General features: G+C 35.5%; 1 protein-coding gene across 2 annotated transcripts in view; it reads left to right on the plus strand.

The window, feature by feature from the left end:
- LOC118744132 overlaps positions 1-18,814 on the plus strand; it is a gene marked incomplete at its 3' end in the record, with an annotated part of 159,471 nt that extends 140,657 nt beyond the window's left edge. For both annotated transcript variants that reach the window (XM_036476882.1, XM_036476883.1), the window contains 1 exon segment: positions 18,251-18,814. In XM_036476882.1, the coding sequence (XP_036332775.1) occupies positions 18,251-18,814 (564 nt within the window).

Here is an 18,814-nt window from a genome sequence, read left to right on the forward strand (position 1 = left end):
AATTCAAAAACAATTCTTGCTTTTTGCATTGCGTAATTTTAACTGGGATTCAGATTACAATCTCCCCCCTTACACAAGTCGTCTAAAGCTCATAAATTTGCCTACACTCGCAAGTCGTAGAGAAATGCTGGGTATAATATTTATCGTAAAATTAATGACAGGCTTGATTAATAGCCCGGCCCTCCTGGCTGAGGTAAATTTTAATGTTCCTTCTCGAGTGTCAAGACACTTTCGACCTTTATTTTTAAAGCCATGCAAAACTAATTTTGAACTAAACGAATCATTCCGTGGTTTATGTCAAGATTTTAACTGTCATTCCAGCACGTTTGATGTATCGGACTCGATTTTTACTATAAAGAAAACTATTATTTCCACTCTCAATAATTGAAATACTATCTTTAGCATATCCAATCAGCTGATGAATTTGATTCTGTAGCTGAATAGTTTTAGATCTCGACACTTAACAAACTCCTGTTTCCACTACTCGGCACGAAAAAACTAAAAAAAAAAAAAAAAAAAAAAAAAGTTTCCGTACGTCATGCGGACTGCGCCCCTCGTGTCGGTTGGGCGGGAATGGAGGGTAAAAAGCCGTTGGGATTAATTAATTAATTAATTAGTGCCTTTTTTAGTGCTTTTTTTTCTGAACTAAAATTGCTTCGAGGTAGTTAAAAGCTGAAAAAATTTGAAATATTTAAAGCTGTGGCTGCACTGCATTTACAAGAATCTAAAATACAACCATGATTGATAAAAACCTGAAGTTGCAAACCCACCTTGTTAAATTTTATTCGCGTTGAAAATGATAGTACGCAAATAAGTTAAGGATTTCTTTTTTTCTTTTCTAATCATTTGTACAAATTTTGTTATTTTTTTTTTACCACCTGAGTAAAACACATCGTTTCTTGGTGCTGAATCCAAATCTGGCTTCACAATTGCTCTAGCACTAGAATTTTGAGATATCCTAACCTCTAAGTGCCAAAAACACGGTTTTTAGCGATAGTTGAGGTTATATAATGAAAACATCAAATTATTTGCTCAATTCTAATTAGGGCATCATTTTCGTTTGTTGCGATTCGATATTTCTTTCTCGAGATAAACCAGTTTTAATGTGCAGTACTTCGGTATTATGTTATGAAAAAAGCATCCCTTGATTAAAAAAAATTTGGAAACACTGGTTTTACGTACCATTTTAGTGTGCTTTATCAAAAATAAAAAATAGTTATTTTAAGCAACAAAAACCACACGTTGCAAATCCAAATTTTAAACAATTTACAAAAACGAGGAAAACTCGAGTTTTTCGAGCCATCAAAGTTCCGAGTTTTTTAATTAGGTTTCTTAGAAAAATTTTGAGTGCACTTTTGTAGCCTGCAGTAGCTAGGGCTTACCGTTGATTTTTGGCAATATTTTGTTATTGAAGATTTCCGATAGCATCGCGATAGTGCCTACCCATCGATAGTGGTGTCAAAGTTAAATTATCGATACTATCGATAGTGCCATCGATAGTTTTGCAGCTCTACTCAACGAAAACAGTTGTGAACCGCAATACTTTACATATTTATAACTACTGTATTCGCACTTTTGGATGTTACCAAGGTACTTTTGCTTGATTTTTACAGGTCTGCCTATCGCTTGAAACACGTTGAAAACGGCAACTATTTTAAGACGTGCTCTTACATAGATAATTATTTTGGCAGCGACAGAGATATACTGCTACTGCGGTTGTTGCCAGATTAGATATAGTTTTAATTTTCGAGTGACAGATAGGGTTCTTCCACTTCTTTGATATGAAATTCATACAAATTCATGATGTCCCGTTTGAAAAGTTCGGTGGAGTGCAATAAGCCCCGCGGAAATAACGCCCATGGCCTTTATTTCCTAAAATAAAAGAAACAAAGCCCGCGGGCGTTATTGCCTTTTCGAAAAAGAAATTAAGCCCTTGGGCTTTATTGCCTTTTGCCGGTGCGCATTATTTCCCTTTCGATTTGTCAATAACGCTCGTGAGCTTCATCTTCATCTTTATTGTGGCTCTTGTCTCCATTTTAGAATATGTACATCCAGAACCCCCTGTTCTAAATAAGAATTAGCTAATATGATAACATTTAACTAAATATTTGTTTTCCTTTATTATACGAAAAAATTGAAATTAACAAATGTCAGTGCATATATTTAATACATATTAAAGAACTGCAAAATTCAAAATTTCATGCATTGCTAAGTCATGTCAAGTCAAGGTGTTATGCCATGTCATTCCATCTCAAACATACTGTTTTAGCATGTCGTTGCTACTTAGCTAAGCTGTTGTGCTTCTGTAGCATATTTTTAATACTGTTTGATCCTGCCTTAGATGAAAATATATACAGGTTTTTAATTAGACAATTCTTTAATGCATTTTACAAAATCTCTTCCCGTATATAAAATGTAATTAATAATGCAGACTATGTCGCATGTGTCGCATGTGTTGCTTGTGTTGACATGCATAGATTTGATGCATGATTTGATTTCAATTATTCGACAGTGTCTTCATATGTTACTGTGAAACATGTATGAGCGACATAATATGAACTGGCACTTGCATGATGTGACACATGTCGCTACCCAACAAGCAAAATAAACTTAAAGAAAGTTTTTTTTAAGTTTTCAATTATAAACTTACAAAACGTTGATTTTTTGTTTATAAAACGCTTGAAAGTAAGCGTAATATAATCGAAAAGGAACATTGGTTATAAGCGTAGAAATATAAACTTGTAATAAATGTTCAAAAGAAAGCTTTGTATAAGCGTAAAAGTGTAAACTTATAATAAAGGTTCAAAAAAAGTTTTTTATAAGCGTATCAATATAAACTTACTAAAAATTTTCAAAAGAAAGCTTTTTATAAACATTTTTATAACCCTTTATTTAAAGATATTTCATTAAAAACTCATACATAGATTGCTTAACATCTAGAAACTAAACGAAATGCGAATTTTCGGCGGACTTATCTACAGTCGCGAAAATATAAATAGGGAATAGACATTTTAGCATACAAATTCACAATAACACATACAAATCAAGCATAAAAAAAGTTAATTATTACATCTTGTTGCGTGCTTTCAATTACTTGCGGTTATTGGCAAATCGGAAAAGCGACATTGATGCAGCTATATATTCCGCTTCATCGCCGCCATTCTCATTGATGAACTTTTCTGAAAAAAATTTAATACATTTTTAATTGAATATTAAACTAAGAAAGGATAAGGGGAACTCATCATTTGAAGACTCGAATGCTCCACAGATTAGCGCAGCGGGTCCTGGATTGGACTTTTTTTTACCACATCGGCATATGTATGTATGTATGTACATGTGTATGAAAATAAAATAATTCAAAGTTTCAACAAAAAAGGAACATAAAAAAGTAAAAAGTTAAAGCTTGTATTACCATTTAGATTAGTACGCCTACTGTGCTCTGCAAACCATCTGTTCAAAGTTTAAAATGATTGGCCGAGCTTCTCCTTCGATTGGCGGTGTGTGCCTTGATGTCACACAAACTACTCGACCACGGCTGAAGTAAACCACTGAGAAACCTAAGACGCTGAGAACAAATATGCGAATCGCATTGAAGGCTAAAAAAACAGTAACAATTTGCCTTTAATTTAAAATAATTCGCTAATCAGTTATTGGCAAAAATACCGTTCGATTTTATTCGTATACTGCAGAAGGGAATTTTACGCAGAACTACACTGTATGACAAAAATACAGAGCAATTCGTTTCAAATACATTCCATTTTATGCAAATGTATGCCTGCATACATAATTGGAATGTTTCAGTAAAATAAATCCAGAGAAAATACTACTCACGGGCTTTATTTCCTTTTTTATGAAATAAATCAAGCGGGAGTTATTTCCTTTTATTGGTGGGCGCTATTTCCCCTTCGAAATGGAAATAACGCCCATGGGCTTTATTTCTCTTTTTTTGGGGAAATAGAGCCCATGGGCGTTATTTCCGCGGGCCATATTGCACTCTACCGAAAAATTCATGTTGCCATCGACAAGGCGTTTAGATAATAAAGATAAAAACCCCGTCGTTTTCAATGTGTTTCAAGTTTAGCTCGTTTCTGTAACAATTCTCTACCAAGGCGAATCCAATGTTCTTTACTGCTAATGAGTAGTAGAGACTGACGTACATACATCACCGTGCGACAGTAAATTTTACACACAAAAATAAATATATTCGCAAAACTAAGGGTAAATTATAGTGAAACTGCCTACTTAGTTTTTCTCTCTGACGTCAGAATTTTCCTCAAAAGAACTTTAAAATTTAAAAATATGATTATTTTAAAAAATTATTTAAAAAATTCGGTACAATGCACTATGAGAAATTTGGCCCTATTTTGTGGCCAAAATTCTAACAGTTGAGATATCAATTTAAAACTTGGCTCAGTAGTAGGACAAGAAGTAGTGGCCTTGCCATGCAAAAACAGATGCCTCGTACATTCCATTTTAAATATCGACTCGAATCCTCCACTGACCTTAAGTTTAAAACTTTCTCTTTGATATCTGACGGGTTTTTTTTTCCAACTTTTACATTATAACACCGTGAATTATTTAATAAAACTAATGATTTTGTACCAAGTTACCAAAGAAAAATTAGAATTTCTTTAATATCGCACAAAATCGCAGTATAAGATTATGGGGAAATAAGAGATCTACCGATTTATGATGAGTTTTTTAAACGTTTTTAAACATTTTTTTGAAACACTAAATAAACTTTTTTTTTTAATTGTACAATTTTACTTAATTAATTAATTAATTAATTTTAATTTCACTTAAATGCGGACGTTTCTTTGGCACAACCTTTAAACTATAATACAAGTTTTAATTGGTAAATATTCTGCTAACCGTCACTCTTTCTTTCCATTTTTCACTTTTGAAAATCGGCAAATAGATTACGAGATACACGCATTTGAAAGTGGCACAAAATCAAGTTACACATTTTTCGTTTACAGAAAATTTCGAAACTATCTGTTTGAGGGTTACCAAATCAATGGTAAGTCAACTTATCGAAAAACAGAGTATACAGTTTTTTACTCTGAAGTTTTCTCTGTAAGATAAGACAAAAAAAATTAATTTCAAGCAAGTCAAGAAATTGACTTTTGGCCACAAAATAGGCTCAAATTTCCCATAGTGCAATGTAGGATAACATTAAGGGTATCATAAAAAGAAAAAATTCTGTAGAATTATACCAGGGTAAATTTTTTCCTGCATAAGGACGAATGGGCATGGAAAATGTCCTTTACAAATTTTGCGCTTAAATATCCTTGAAAATTTGCAATATTTTTATTTTTTTATTATTATGTGAGGACTAATGTATGCATGACCTCATCATCGAATTTCGTCCTGCAAACTTCATCAACTTAAAAAGATAAAATTTATTATAAGCGCATTTTCAATGCCTATTCGTCCTTGTAAACCAAAAAACTTTATAATTTTTAAATTCTACAGAATTTTCTCTCATGTGGTACCCCCGATGCAGCGAAACCAAGGTGGCGCCTTCCGCGGACCGCTAGTCCCCTCTTTCTCGATTTGACAGCATCCTTTCGCTGACGTCACATTATTATTTTTTCGCACTAGTGATGAATACTAAATTTTTATATTGTACCTAAAAGTAGATACATGTACCTAAACAGTAAACATGTATTTATATGTGCATACGTTTTCGGTAGTTGGTGGACTACATCTTCCTTTTGTACCATAACAATTTTGGTACATACATGAAACAATATTTTACTACGTTCCAAATGTACCTAAAATAATGTGCTTGTACCGAATGTACGTTCAAATTTAGGAAGCTGAAGAGTAGGTACAATTCAACCTAGTTTTACATCACTATTTCGCACCACTTGTTCGCTTCTTCCTCTTCTTCTTCCAAATTATTCTTTTCACTCTCATTCCCAAAATAATGTGACGTCACACCCAGTTGCACTGATTTTTTAAATAATTTTTTTGAATTAATCCTATCTTTAAAATTTCAAAGTCCATTGAAAAAAGATCCTGTCATCACACAGTGCCGCCTAAGTGGGCATAAATCGAAAAATTCGTTATCTGCAATGTGAACTTGTCTGGTATTTTTGTAAAGACAATTTATCCACTAAAAAGAATTAAACAGTAATTTCCCTAAAAAATTAACTATATACCGCCAGGAAGCCACTAAAGTCGACAGATTTTATACTAGGAATTTTATTAAGCCATACCCAGGCGGAAGCTCTTCACAGGAAAAAATGTCAAAAATATTTTCTTTGAAATAAAATCTTGATTTGACCTTTCTTGTTTCCATATAGATAGTAGAGAATTACTGGAATTAAAATTTTGGAATAAAATTAAACACAGGGTGTCCCTGCGGTGTTCCAAAAAAATATTTTTTTTTAAACAAAATTTCAAAAAAAGCTAAAATTTAATGGAATGAATAAAAAATATATGTAAAAATAGTTTATTTTTTATTATTTTATTAAATAGCACGGGCTTTTAGCTTTCAAAAGAAGAATTAAAAACCTGCCCATTTTTTGCACTTTCTGAAGTATTGCGTTTTTCACTAAAGCATGAAATAATTTTTTCATTTTTTGTCCGTGCCTTGAGATCTACACGATTCGTTCCATTTTCAAAAATGAAGTGTCAGATTAAAAAGCTTAACCTGTGGACAATATTTAAAAGTTTTATTTTTTTTAAAGAGTTGCCAACTGTTAAAAAATTAGATTGCTAAAAAATTAGATTCAGATTTTTTCATAAGTTAAATGAGTTATTAAGAGATGGGTATCAATCGAAATGTGTATTAACAACATGTAGAGAGTTGCCACCTGTTTAGAAAATAAAATTCCACTTTAATTAAAGGAATTAGGTAATTGAAATAGATAGTCACCATACGGGAGTCAGACGAAAGAGGTTTAAGAAGGTTTTAGCCTAAAAATATTACGAATAGGGTTGCCACCTGTTTGTAAAGTCGAATTTATTAGTCGAATAAACCTCAAACCATAGGATTCGCCATCGTATTTGGTGTTTTATTACAAATACATACATTGTCAATCAGTAATTTGTTCTGATTACATTCCTTTTAAATTACTGGACTCTTAAATTAACTCAGGAATGTTTTTACTCTCCACTTATTTCTTGCTAAATATGTCAAATTTTTTCATTTGTCTTGTACTCATATTGATATACATATTTCAGTTACCTTGTTCCCTTAATTGTCATTTGGCACCTCACTTTTGAAAATAGAACGAACTATATGTACAAACCTATGTAAAAGCCACAAGAACCCAAATTATCAACTTCAAACTGCATTTACAGTGAAAGTATGAAAGTTAACCAAAAACCAATTGCATTTTTGAATTCAGCGGCCTCAATTTTACTAAGAAGCGAATTTCAATTAAAATCCGTTCATAGTTCAATTTTTGCCCACATTTTATATGGAAGGGAAGCACTGTGCATCAGAGTGAAAAATTAAAAACGCAGTTTTACTATATTTGGCCCATAGTTTCGTGAGTATATCGATTCTTTCGTGTGTTTTGATTTTTTTTTTTTTGTTTTTGTCGCACGGCATATTCTCTACCAGTAGAGAGAGAAATAATCGGTAGAGAAGAGTTACAGAAACGAGCTACAGATTGCACGTTATGGATTAAAATGATCTGAAGAAGTAGTAATAATTGCCACATTCGATACGCCAACTCTTAGCGAGTGGCGAAACTAATGAAATTAATGAGAACAGAAAATTGGCGAATCGAAAGCGGCTAGTAAAAACTTATTCGTAAATTACACTGGCTAAAAAACATGTGTGGTACAGTTTTCCATAGGATTATTTCCGTGGATTGAGAATCTGCCTTTTAAATTATTCAATTCGCTCTAGTTTTCGATATCTTTGTATAAAAAACGATTTTTTTTTTTAGTTTTTTGGATCTTTTAAAAGAAAAAGCTCAAATTTTGTCCAAAATTAAAAAAAAAATGATTTCGCAAACATTAGGCACGAAAGAAAATGGTTTTGTTAACTCTATAGTACTCTGTTCAAAGCCGTGAAATTAAGCACATTGTTTTCACGGGATATTTTGACACCTCAAAAAGAGTAGTATAAACAAAATCAAACCAACAATTTCCAACCAAACTGATTTGTGTAGTTCAGGGGCGTATCCAGTAAAAGGTTTTGGGCGCTGCTTTAGTCTACCTTATCTTCTTATATATTTAAAGAAATGTTATATGAAGTAGAGAGAACTACGTCTAATATAATTTTTTTGCCAGTTACGGCGTTTGCTTTTATACCTTTCACGAACATGAACTGGTAAGACTCATATAATAAAAGTCTTTTCATAATTATCAGCGAGATAAATATTTTTAAGTCTTCCAAGACTTTTATTTTGAGACTTATATTATACAAGTCTTGTCATAATAATTATCATTGAAAAAATATTTTTAAGTCTTTAAAGACTTTTATTTTGGAACTTTATTATAAAAGTCTTTTCATAATAATTATGAGTGCGAAAAAATAGTTTAAGTCTTAAAAGACGGGGCTTGTTCAGGAAAATTTCGGGATTTGTTCGGGACCGTTTCGAGACTAGTTGGGGCCCAGTTCGGGTCTAGTTGGGGACCAGTTGGAAAGCAGTTTGGAACTAGATGGGGAGTAGTTTAAGTCCAGTTGGGGACTAGATTGGAACTATATTACACATATGTATAGTCCCGAACTGGGCCCAAACTACTCTCCAAAATGTCCCGAACTGGTCACCCACTAGCCCCGAGCTGGTGTCCAACTAATCCCGAAATGGTCCTGAACAAGTCTCGTTCTTTAAGACTTAAAAAATTGTTTCGCTCTCATAATTATTTCGAAACGACTTTTATGATATAAGTCTCAAAATAAAAGTCTTTGAAGACTTAAAAATATTTATCTCAATGAGCATTATTATCAAAGGACTTTTAGTTCCAGTTCTGAAATCGACAGACGAAAGAAAAAAATATCATGTTTTTTCAATATTTTGGAAGAAATGTGTTTTCAATTTGAAATTAAATTTGTTTGAATGATTGTAAGAAATGTATGTTTACATACCTTTAGCTGTAGCTGAGTTTGCAGAGGTACTCGCTGTTATTTCTTAGATTCCAGACGGTCCCAAGATGTGTGTTGTTAACACACATTTTAGTTTTGTATTACCAAGCTATGAAAAAGCATCTGCGAAGCACAGAATAGAAGCGGATTTGAACGAAAAAGCCACCGAACGCATATCTATGTAAAGTAAACAACCCCCCCGCTGCATCCCTTTTTCGATAGTTCCGAACTAGTTCTAAATTCGTTCTGCATCCCTTTTTCTATAATTCCGAACCAGTTCTAAATTCGTCACTTTAGATATAGAAATTAGATGAAATATTAGTTTTTCAAAAGTACCACTTTTCGCCGATTTTGGCCTGGTGGGGATCTAGTTCCTATCGGACTAGTTCCTTTTTGGCGATAAAGACCTAGTACGGAACTAGAAATTGGATTCACTAGTCCGAAGTTTCCCTGCAGGGTAACGACAAACACAACATTTTAGTGGTCAATGGCATCGGTTCATAAACTATCAGATACAATTGAATAAACTATCAGTAAAGATAAGAAAACCATAAGATCAAACATATCTTCAATCAATTTTGACATTGACGTATTAGTTCAAATGAAGCAGTCCCAAAAATCTCATTAATACTTAAAAACAGCGATTTTATTATACTAGTAGGCTCGGGCAGACGTTGTTCTGCTACACACAGATACATAGGCAGGTTAAATGCATCGTATAAATCATTTTTACGATTCATTTGATATCGAAATTTACACAAGTAATTTTTAGGAAAATAAAACCAACTTCAACTCTCATATAAAATATATATATATGTATATATATATATATCATGATCAACTGATCGGATCTTAACCAGATTAGTACGGGACCACCTCTGAGACACTAACTTTCCGATGCAAAAAGAACTATCGAAATCGGTTGACGCGGTCCAAAGTTATGCTGTAATACGGTAGACAAACGGGCTCGATTATTTGCATAACCAGCCTTAATTTGCTTTAACTCATGCATTTTCCTCTTTGAAATGAGCATAAGCAGCCGAACAAATGCACGAAATTTTTGGGAATTAACTCGGATCCGGGGAATTTTCGATGTACAACACTGCTAAAAACGGCCAGTTGTTGTCTTTTGTACAAGTAAGCAAACGAAGCAGTCGAGTTTCGCGTACGCGGTAGCCGAGTGGTGAGAGTTGCGAGCTGCCAGGTTCGATACTCGGTTGGAGCGATTGCGACAAATTTTTTGTTTTTATTATTTTTTAATTTTATTTTATTTATATATTTAATTTTACTTTATTTTAGTTTCATTTGCTTTATTTTATATCACATTTCTTATTTTACTATTAGTTAATTTTAATTTTTAGAGATGAATTTTGTTAAAAATACAACAACAATTAACTGAAAGTAACGTAAAAAAATATAGAGCTCTGTAAGGGTAAAATTTTAATTTGTATTTATGCTTATTAATTCAAATTAATTTTCTCCGTCTGTCTACCATATAACATACATAAAAAAAAATATATTCCGACGAACTGATAACCTCCTCCTTTTTTGGAAGTCGGTTAAAAAGATTGTTACTATTGTTCACTACGTTTGAAAAAAAAAACCATTTTTGGTTACGGTTCAAACATCAGCCAGGGGAATGGATAACTTTGGATGGTGTCCAAATGGTAAGATTTTTGTTGCTGTTGATGTGCGCATGTTTATATGTATACACGTAGGACAGTGAGAACGCACTATAATCTGACGAACGATTGCAACCCTGCGTGTGGTGAAAGGGGAACGGACTGGTAAGACGACAAGACCACAGTATATACAGTAATAAACCTTTTCGCAGATTTTCACCATTTGGTCTCAGAGGAGTACTTTTGGGTTGTGTGGTGCGCTTTCGTTTTGCGCGCACGGCAACACTTACTGTGGGGAATTTCGCCTCATGATTAGAAAAAGTTCATTTCGAGCATAAAATATACATAATTATGTGTTATTTATGAACAAAATGTAGGTTAAGTATAATATTCATCTTTAATGTATGCTGATATTCATGCTTAATGAAAAATAATATCAATAGTTATCCCTAGAATACTAACCTTATTTTTTATTCCTTTAATACTAACGTTCGCCTGTGAGGCAACTTTGAAAAAAGTACAAATTCTGTCTTTCTAAAACCTTAAATTTGTTTAAAAAATAGGCTTAAACATATTTCATATGTTTTTAAAGTAAAAAAATAAAATAATTTAATATTTTTTTTAATATTAACAAAAATAATTCGTATTGAATATAACACATATTTTATAATCTTTTTGAAAGGGGTAATTTTAAAAAATTAAAAACAAAAAACCATTTAAAAGTGAACGCACTCAAACAATCCATAAATTATCTTAAAGGTATTCGTATTTACTTTCACACTTAAAAGGAATTCGTTGTTTATTTTTTCTATTGTGACCTGTACTTAAAAATGAAATCGACTTTTTTGTATCACATTGGGCCTTATGAATAAAAACTAGCAATGCTTTTTTCTTAAAATTTCAGATCCTTTACGAAAGTTATTCGAATAAATCAAGCAAAAGGTTTGAAATCTTAAGAAAAAGCAACTGCTTAGTTTTTATTCATAAGGCGCATTCACTGAAATCTTCTCCCAAATTGTTCTCACTATCGGTTCCATTCAACGATATTTCTTCCAACCATTTTAGAACTTGTTCTTCATAGGAACCCCTCTCGAAATGTAAAAAAAAAAAAAAATTAAGTTCAAAACAGAAAATAGCCAACAAACATGTTAAAAACTGAAATAAGTACAGCAAACAAAATTACCTTTACTACTAACGTTCGCCTGTCAGGCGTCAAGAGGGCGTGGAACTCAGCCGCGCAAGGCCACTGTACAATGTGCGTTTGCTAACAGCCTCGTACAGCGCTAAGCTGAGTTGGCGCGAACGTATACTTTGATCATTAAAAGCGTTCCCGAAATATCGCGCCGAAACCGAATTCGTTCCGCCTCACAGGCGAACGTTAGTATTCTAGGGTTAAGTACATAATTAACGCTTGTGTTTTATAAACTGGAAAGCTCAAATCGTAATTATAGCATTGAATGGAGTTTTCTTAAATGTAAGTTTAAAATAAAAAAAGTCCATTGTAAGATTATATTTTTATGAAAAACGTAAATTTTGTGAATTTATCATTACTCCTCAAGGGTAAAATCTGATCAGGGTTGTTAACGAGGAGCATGAATTTTGTTGATTCAGAGTTGTATACAAAATTACTGTGGTATGAAAGGGAGCAACAACCGTACTATGGCAGAGTGGCACAAGTCATGACTGTGTAATAGTGCCCGAAACTAATTGCAAAAGTGAAAAGCATTGCAAATTATTTACCTTGTTTATATGGCATCAAACGCGGTATCGAATTAACTCGTGTCCGCGTAGCTCGCTTGAAATGCAAGTGTTTATATCCAACACAAGAAATGAGTCGATCGGACACACTTGCAAACAGAGTTTATCCCGATCCAACCCGTTTTAATAAATGCGTTTTTAATAAATGCGTTTAAACATTTGTGATTGTATTGTCCTTCCTTCAACCGATCGTATTTAATATAGAAGGGAAATGTTTCGACAAGCCTGATTAGAAATGTAGATCTAAGGTGACGAATTTATAACAGGTTGGAAACTATAAAAAATGGATGCAGATCGAACTAGATCTCATCTGTCGAATTAGAAACTGGTTTGGAACTAAAGAAAAGGGGATGCAGAACGAACTAGATCTCATCTGTCGAATTTGGAACTGGTTCGGAACTATAGAAAAAGGGATGCAAAACTAACTAGATCTTATCTGTCTAATTTAGAACTGGTTCGGAACTAGAGTCAAAGGGATGCAACGGGGGATAATTGACAAAAGAGAATTAATGCGTACTAGTCATGGTTCCAAACGCACTAAAACCGAACCAGTTCCGCACTAGTTCGTTTCCCTACAGGGTTTGTACAAAGTTTTTTTTTACCACCTGAGTAAAACACATCGTTTCTTGGTGCTGAATCCAAATCTGGCCTCACAATTGCTCTAGCACTAGAATTTTGAGATATCCTAACCCCAAAGTGCCAAAACACGGTTTTTAGCGATATTTGAGGTTATATAATGAAAACATCAAATTTTTTGCTCATTTCTAATTAGGGCATCATTTTCGTTTGTTGCGATTCGATTTTTCTTTCTCGAGATATACCAGTTTTAATGTGCAGTACTTCGGTATTATGTCATGAAAAGAGCATCCCTTGATTAAAAAAAAACACTGACATAAATAAAAATTATCGATAGTATGAAAAGACTCGCATCGATAATATGTAAAGAGGTGTATCGGAAAAATAAGGAAGTAAACAAAAGTGAGGGAAATAATCGTTTGTACACAAGAACAGAGTATATTGCTTAAGCACATAATTTGTACGTTACTCATAATTAATTGAAAGTAATAGTGTTTTAAATGTAATACGTACCTTGAATTAAAGCAATTCGTCTATAAATTTCATATTTCAAAAATCCTGTACTTTTATCGCTTTTAAATTTAATTTAACTACATATATTAATCGACATAGACCGCAAACATATTTTTCCACTGACTGTTGACGAGTTAAAAGAAAAGTTAAGTGACCTAAGTTTGTCAACGACTGGACGGAAGGCGACGTTACAAGACCGACAGTGCGAGCATTTCGGCTTGACTGTGGGTGATGATGATAGCACTGCTCAGGATAGCGATTCGGTTCAAAGCTATGTATCGCCAAATGGGGGTAGCTCGCGTCCGTCGTTCACACTTCGTGGCATCGAGCGCCCACTAAAAACTTTTTGTGGTTTTGGCCACCCATCCATTGAAGAGTGGCTCGAAAAATTCGAGGACCATGCAATGGCCGTACAGTGGGACGACCTACAAAAATATATCTATGGCAAGCAACTGCTGAAGGGGCGGAAAAGATTTGTATCCACAGTCAGCGGGGTATAGAGAGTTGGGGCTCATTAAAGCGATCGCTGAAACAGGAATTTGGCACGGCAGCCGCCTCAATTGCCGTGCATCGATTGCTTCGAAATCGGCACAAACGTCCAAATGAAAGTTATCGCGAATTTTTGTACAGTCTAACAGGAATTGGCAAACCAGTAGATTTAGATGAAATGAGCTTAATAGAATACTTCGTTGAAGGTATTCCGGATAGTAGAACAAATAAAAGCAACCCTTATTAAGCGAAAACCATTTCAGAGCTAAAAGAACAAATCGAAATTTATGAAAAGGTACGTTCCGGGCATCAACTTAGTTAAAGGCCAGTACATAATAACCGCGAAATGAAAGATAAAAATCCTTCAAACTCTCAACAAAGCGGGTCGCGACATTGCTTCAAGTGTAGGGGTAGTGGTCATTTAGCACGAAATTGCCAAAAAAAGGGCGACTTGCTGCGAATGTAATCAACCAAGACATCGTGCCTTCGAGTGTCCAAAAAGACAAAGCAAGCCGAAAGAAGAAAACGCAAGGGTAAACGCGTTAAAAGCAATACAGGGTATTAGGTCGGCGTCTTGCGTAATCTTTAAGGATTTGACGTGCAACTTGTGCGACTTGTGTTTGATACGCTACGACGTGCTAATAATGATGCTGGGTGACATTGATCTGTCCAACAAGGGACATGAGCTAAGAGGTATCGCCAATAGTGTCTTGCGTACGTTGGGAAGTTTCGAAGTAAAGCTACAGGTTCATGGAGTAGAACTGGACGTAGTGTTTAATGTGGTTAGGGAACGCGATATCGTATAAGAAGCCATCATTGGTAATAGCGTGCTCAAGCAGATAGATTTAATTGTGACCGAAGATAATGTCGAATTCAGGCAAAAAAGTAAACCAGAAGCATCGGAAATCGCGGAGAGTTCAGGTACTACTACCTGAGTTGGAGCTTCTAAAGGAATTTTGGAATTTGTGTAAATGCCGCGGAGGAAGATGATGTCAAGGTTGACTTATTACACCTCAGTAGAGTAGAAGCGCTGAAAATAAAAACTTCAATTCAGAAGTACCGCCGGCGTAAAGTTAGGGAGTCTCCCGTCAAAATGAGGATTTCTCTGATCGATGATGTTCCATTATATCAAGGACCAAGGCGTATGCCATATGCCATTAGGTGCATCGTAGAGGAACAAGTGGCTGAGTGGTTGAGGGATGGGATAATCCAACATAGTCTATCAGAGTACGCTTCTCCAATAGTTCTCGTGTCAAAGAAAGACGGCAGCAAGAGATTATGTTGCGACTGCAGGCGCTTAAATGAGAAATTCATGAAAGACCATTTTCCCATGCCCTTGATTGATGACTTGGTGCACGCGTTTTCACAACTCTGGACTTGATCAATTGATTTTTCCATGCCCCTCTGGAGGAAGCATCACGGCGGTATACCTCGTTCGTAACCCATCAAGGTGAATACGAGTTCCTCTACGTCCCTTTCGGCAAATGTAACTCGCCTGCCGTGTTCTCGCGATACATACTAGCGGTATTTAGAGATCTGCTAGAAAAGGGTATATTAGTGACATACATGGACGACCTCATTATACCCTCCAAGGATAAAGATAAAGGTCTCGCCAAATTAAAGATTGTTTTAGACAGGGCACAAGACTATAATTTGCGTATTAAGTGGAAGAAATGCCAGTTTCTCATGGAGAAGGTAGATTTCTTAGGCTATATAGTTGAGTCTGGAACGATTAGGCCGTCGAAAGCGAAAACTCTGGCAGTGGAAAGTTTCCCAGCATCGTCAGATCGTAAGGGAAGGATATGCTGTGGTCACCAAACCGTTGTCAGATGTTCTGCGTCAGGGAGAAAAGTCCGTTTTCGGGGAAGAGCAGGGAATAGCTTTCCGACAGCTAAAAGCTGCTCAGCAAGCGCGCCGGTACTACGCTTGTACAACCCTAAAGCGATGACTTTGGTGCATACTGATGCATCTATGTACGGGTACGGGGCTGTACTCTTTCAAAGAGATAGCGAAGACCGCCAGTTTCACCCTATACAGTACATGAGCAGGAAAATCAGGCCAGTGGAAGAACGTTTCCACTCGTACGAACTCGAAGTCCTCGAGATCGTCTCAGCGTTAAAGAAATGGCGCGTATACTTACTGGGTATTCCGTTCAAAATTGTAACGGATTGTAACGCGTTCACTATGACGATGCGGAAAAAAGACGTTCCAGAGCGAGTATCACGCTGGACTCTTTTCCTGCAAGACTTCACATACGAGATAGAGCATCGATATGGTAGCAGTAGGTACGGGCCGTGGTAACAATATTGGAAAATGACGGGTACGAAGATTTTTATATAAAGCACGATTTACTATACAAAGATCCCGCTAAGGAACTTTTGGTGGTACCTGTTCAGATGGAGGAAGAGATAATTAGAGTCGCACATAATCAGCGTGAAAAAAACACAGGAGGAAGTAGAAAAAATATTTTATATTCCAAAGATAACGGGCAAGGTAGCGAAAATTGTTAGAAGCTGTATTCAATGCATAATCGTGGAAACGAAGGGCGGTAAAGTGGAAGGTTTCTTGGAACCTATATACAAAGAGTACCGACCGCTCGGAACTTTCCATGTAGACCACGTAGGGCTGATGGAGAAAACCAGCAAGCGGTATAGTTACATTTTCGTAGTAATCGACGCTTTCTCAAAATTCGGGCGGCTTTATGCGACACGATGTACGGGAGTAGACGAAGTAGTCGATAAGCTGAAATAATTTGGGATAGAGGTGCGGCTTTCACTGCAAACGCATTCAAAACGTATTGTGAAAGCGAGTCCATTCAGCACCTACTAATCGCCACAGGGGTGCCAAGGGGTAACGGCCAAGTGGAGCGAATCCAATGAATTATCACGCCAATGCTAACTAAGCTATGTGCGGAAACACCAACGAGCTGGTACAGATATTTGGAACAAGTATAACAGGCACTTAACAACATGCCACCCGGAGCACAAAAATTTCGCCTTTCAGACTGTTGACTGGAGTCGAAATAAGAACAAAAACTACACCGGAGTTGAATGAGTTCCTGGAAAATGAGACAATCGACGAACTGGACAGAGAAAGAGAAAATACACGACGGGAAGCACAAACTAATATCGCAAAAATTCAAAAAGAAACCCGTAAACGCTTTGATTCCAAAAGAAAGGATGTGACGAAATACCGGGTGAACGAATTAGTAGCCATTAAGCGAACCCCATTCGGAAGTGCCTTAAGACTTCGCCCTAAATTCTTCGGACCATACAAGGTTCTCAAAATACTTCCTCACGATCGTTACGAAGTGCAGAAGATCGGCGAGGGCGAGGGCCCCAAGCGAACAACTACGGCCGGTGAATTTATGAAGAAGTGGGTGGGAGCCATCGTTTGAGGCCAAACGATAAGTCAGGTTGGCCGAATGTAGGACAGTGAGAACGCACCATAAGCTGACGGACGATTGCAACCCTGCGTGTGGTGAATGGGGTACGGACTGGTAAGATGACAAGACGAGGGACTAGACAGCGACGAGAACAAAACTTCAACTACACACTAGTTGCGCGACGGTTACCATGCTCGGACGGTATAGGCTAAGTGCTCTTTAAAATTATTAATAAATTGTTAACTAAAACACATTAAATAGTTTTATTGGTGTCTGCGATCCTACATACATACTATATTATTTTGTTGCTATTCTATCTATTTCTCCCCAACATAAACATAAATATGTATGAAGCGTAGCTGCGAATAATATTGGAACACTCCCGTTTCGGATATGGGTAGTTTCGGTGATTAGCGTAAACGAACATAGTGACACAGGATTTTTAAGCACGTTGCGAGAAGCATAGACAAAATTTCGATAAAAAAAAATATTTTTTCTCAGGTTCAAAACTACCCTATCTTTTAAGTTGGAACCAACAATACACACCCACAGAATAGAATTTGCAATATTTTCTAAAGCTTATTTATTTATATTTATGTAGATATTTCGAGAAAAGTTGAAAAAACGAAATAATGGCCTTTTTTAAATAAAAATTTATGTTTTTCTCTAAAAAGGCTTAGGCAGGGTTAGAATTTTTGATTTTGAGTATTAAAGCAGTGTTTAAGCTTTCATATCTTCCCACACAGACAGATATATTGCATCAATTCGGCTGTAATATATTAGTAAACATAACATTGTTAAAATTTTGTTGGCCTGTGTTATAAATGCTAATGAATATATGTTTTCCTTCCACAGGTTGCTTATATGTATGAGGTGATGAGATATAAAACAGATATTTCCAGAGATGTACAAAAACAGCTGTCGGATTTGTTAGACAAAGTTTGCAAAATTTGGACAAAACACAACTTTTCTTTTGAAAGACTGGTGAATTCTGGATTGAGTCTAATGCGTGAAATACATGTTACAGATGCTTCTCTAATACAAATACTTGAACTACTAAAGTACGTCGTTGACAGTGGAAAGAACTTCCACGTTCTGTCTTTTTGGTTGTTTCTAGAAGCGTGCAGCAACCAACCAAAAGACTCTAAAGTATGCATAAGTGCACAAGCAATTCTCAATTGCATAAAAGTACCGGACATCATTCAAGTTAGTATATTTAGAAGAACAGCTCTAGATCCTTGTGCTCCTACAGTTGTTTCAAAATACTATGCACAGATAGAATACTACAGTGAATGCACGATATGCATAAATCCCTATTTTGTGCAGCGCAAGCGTTCGCGCAGTGAAGTTGGTTATGAAGATACTGAGGAAATTATCCAAAATATTGGACACTTGGTATCAAAATTGAAACATTCTTCA

Source organism: Rhagoletis pomonella, unplaced genomic scaffold (genome assembly GCF_013731165.1).
Source record: "Rhagoletis pomonella isolate Grant_MI unplaced genomic scaffold, Rhpom_1.0 Rhpom_scaffold_00008, whole genome shotgun sequence".
In the NCBI taxonomy this organism is placed as follows: Eukaryota; Metazoa; Arthropoda; class Insecta; order Diptera; family Tephritidae; genus Rhagoletis; species Rhagoletis pomonella.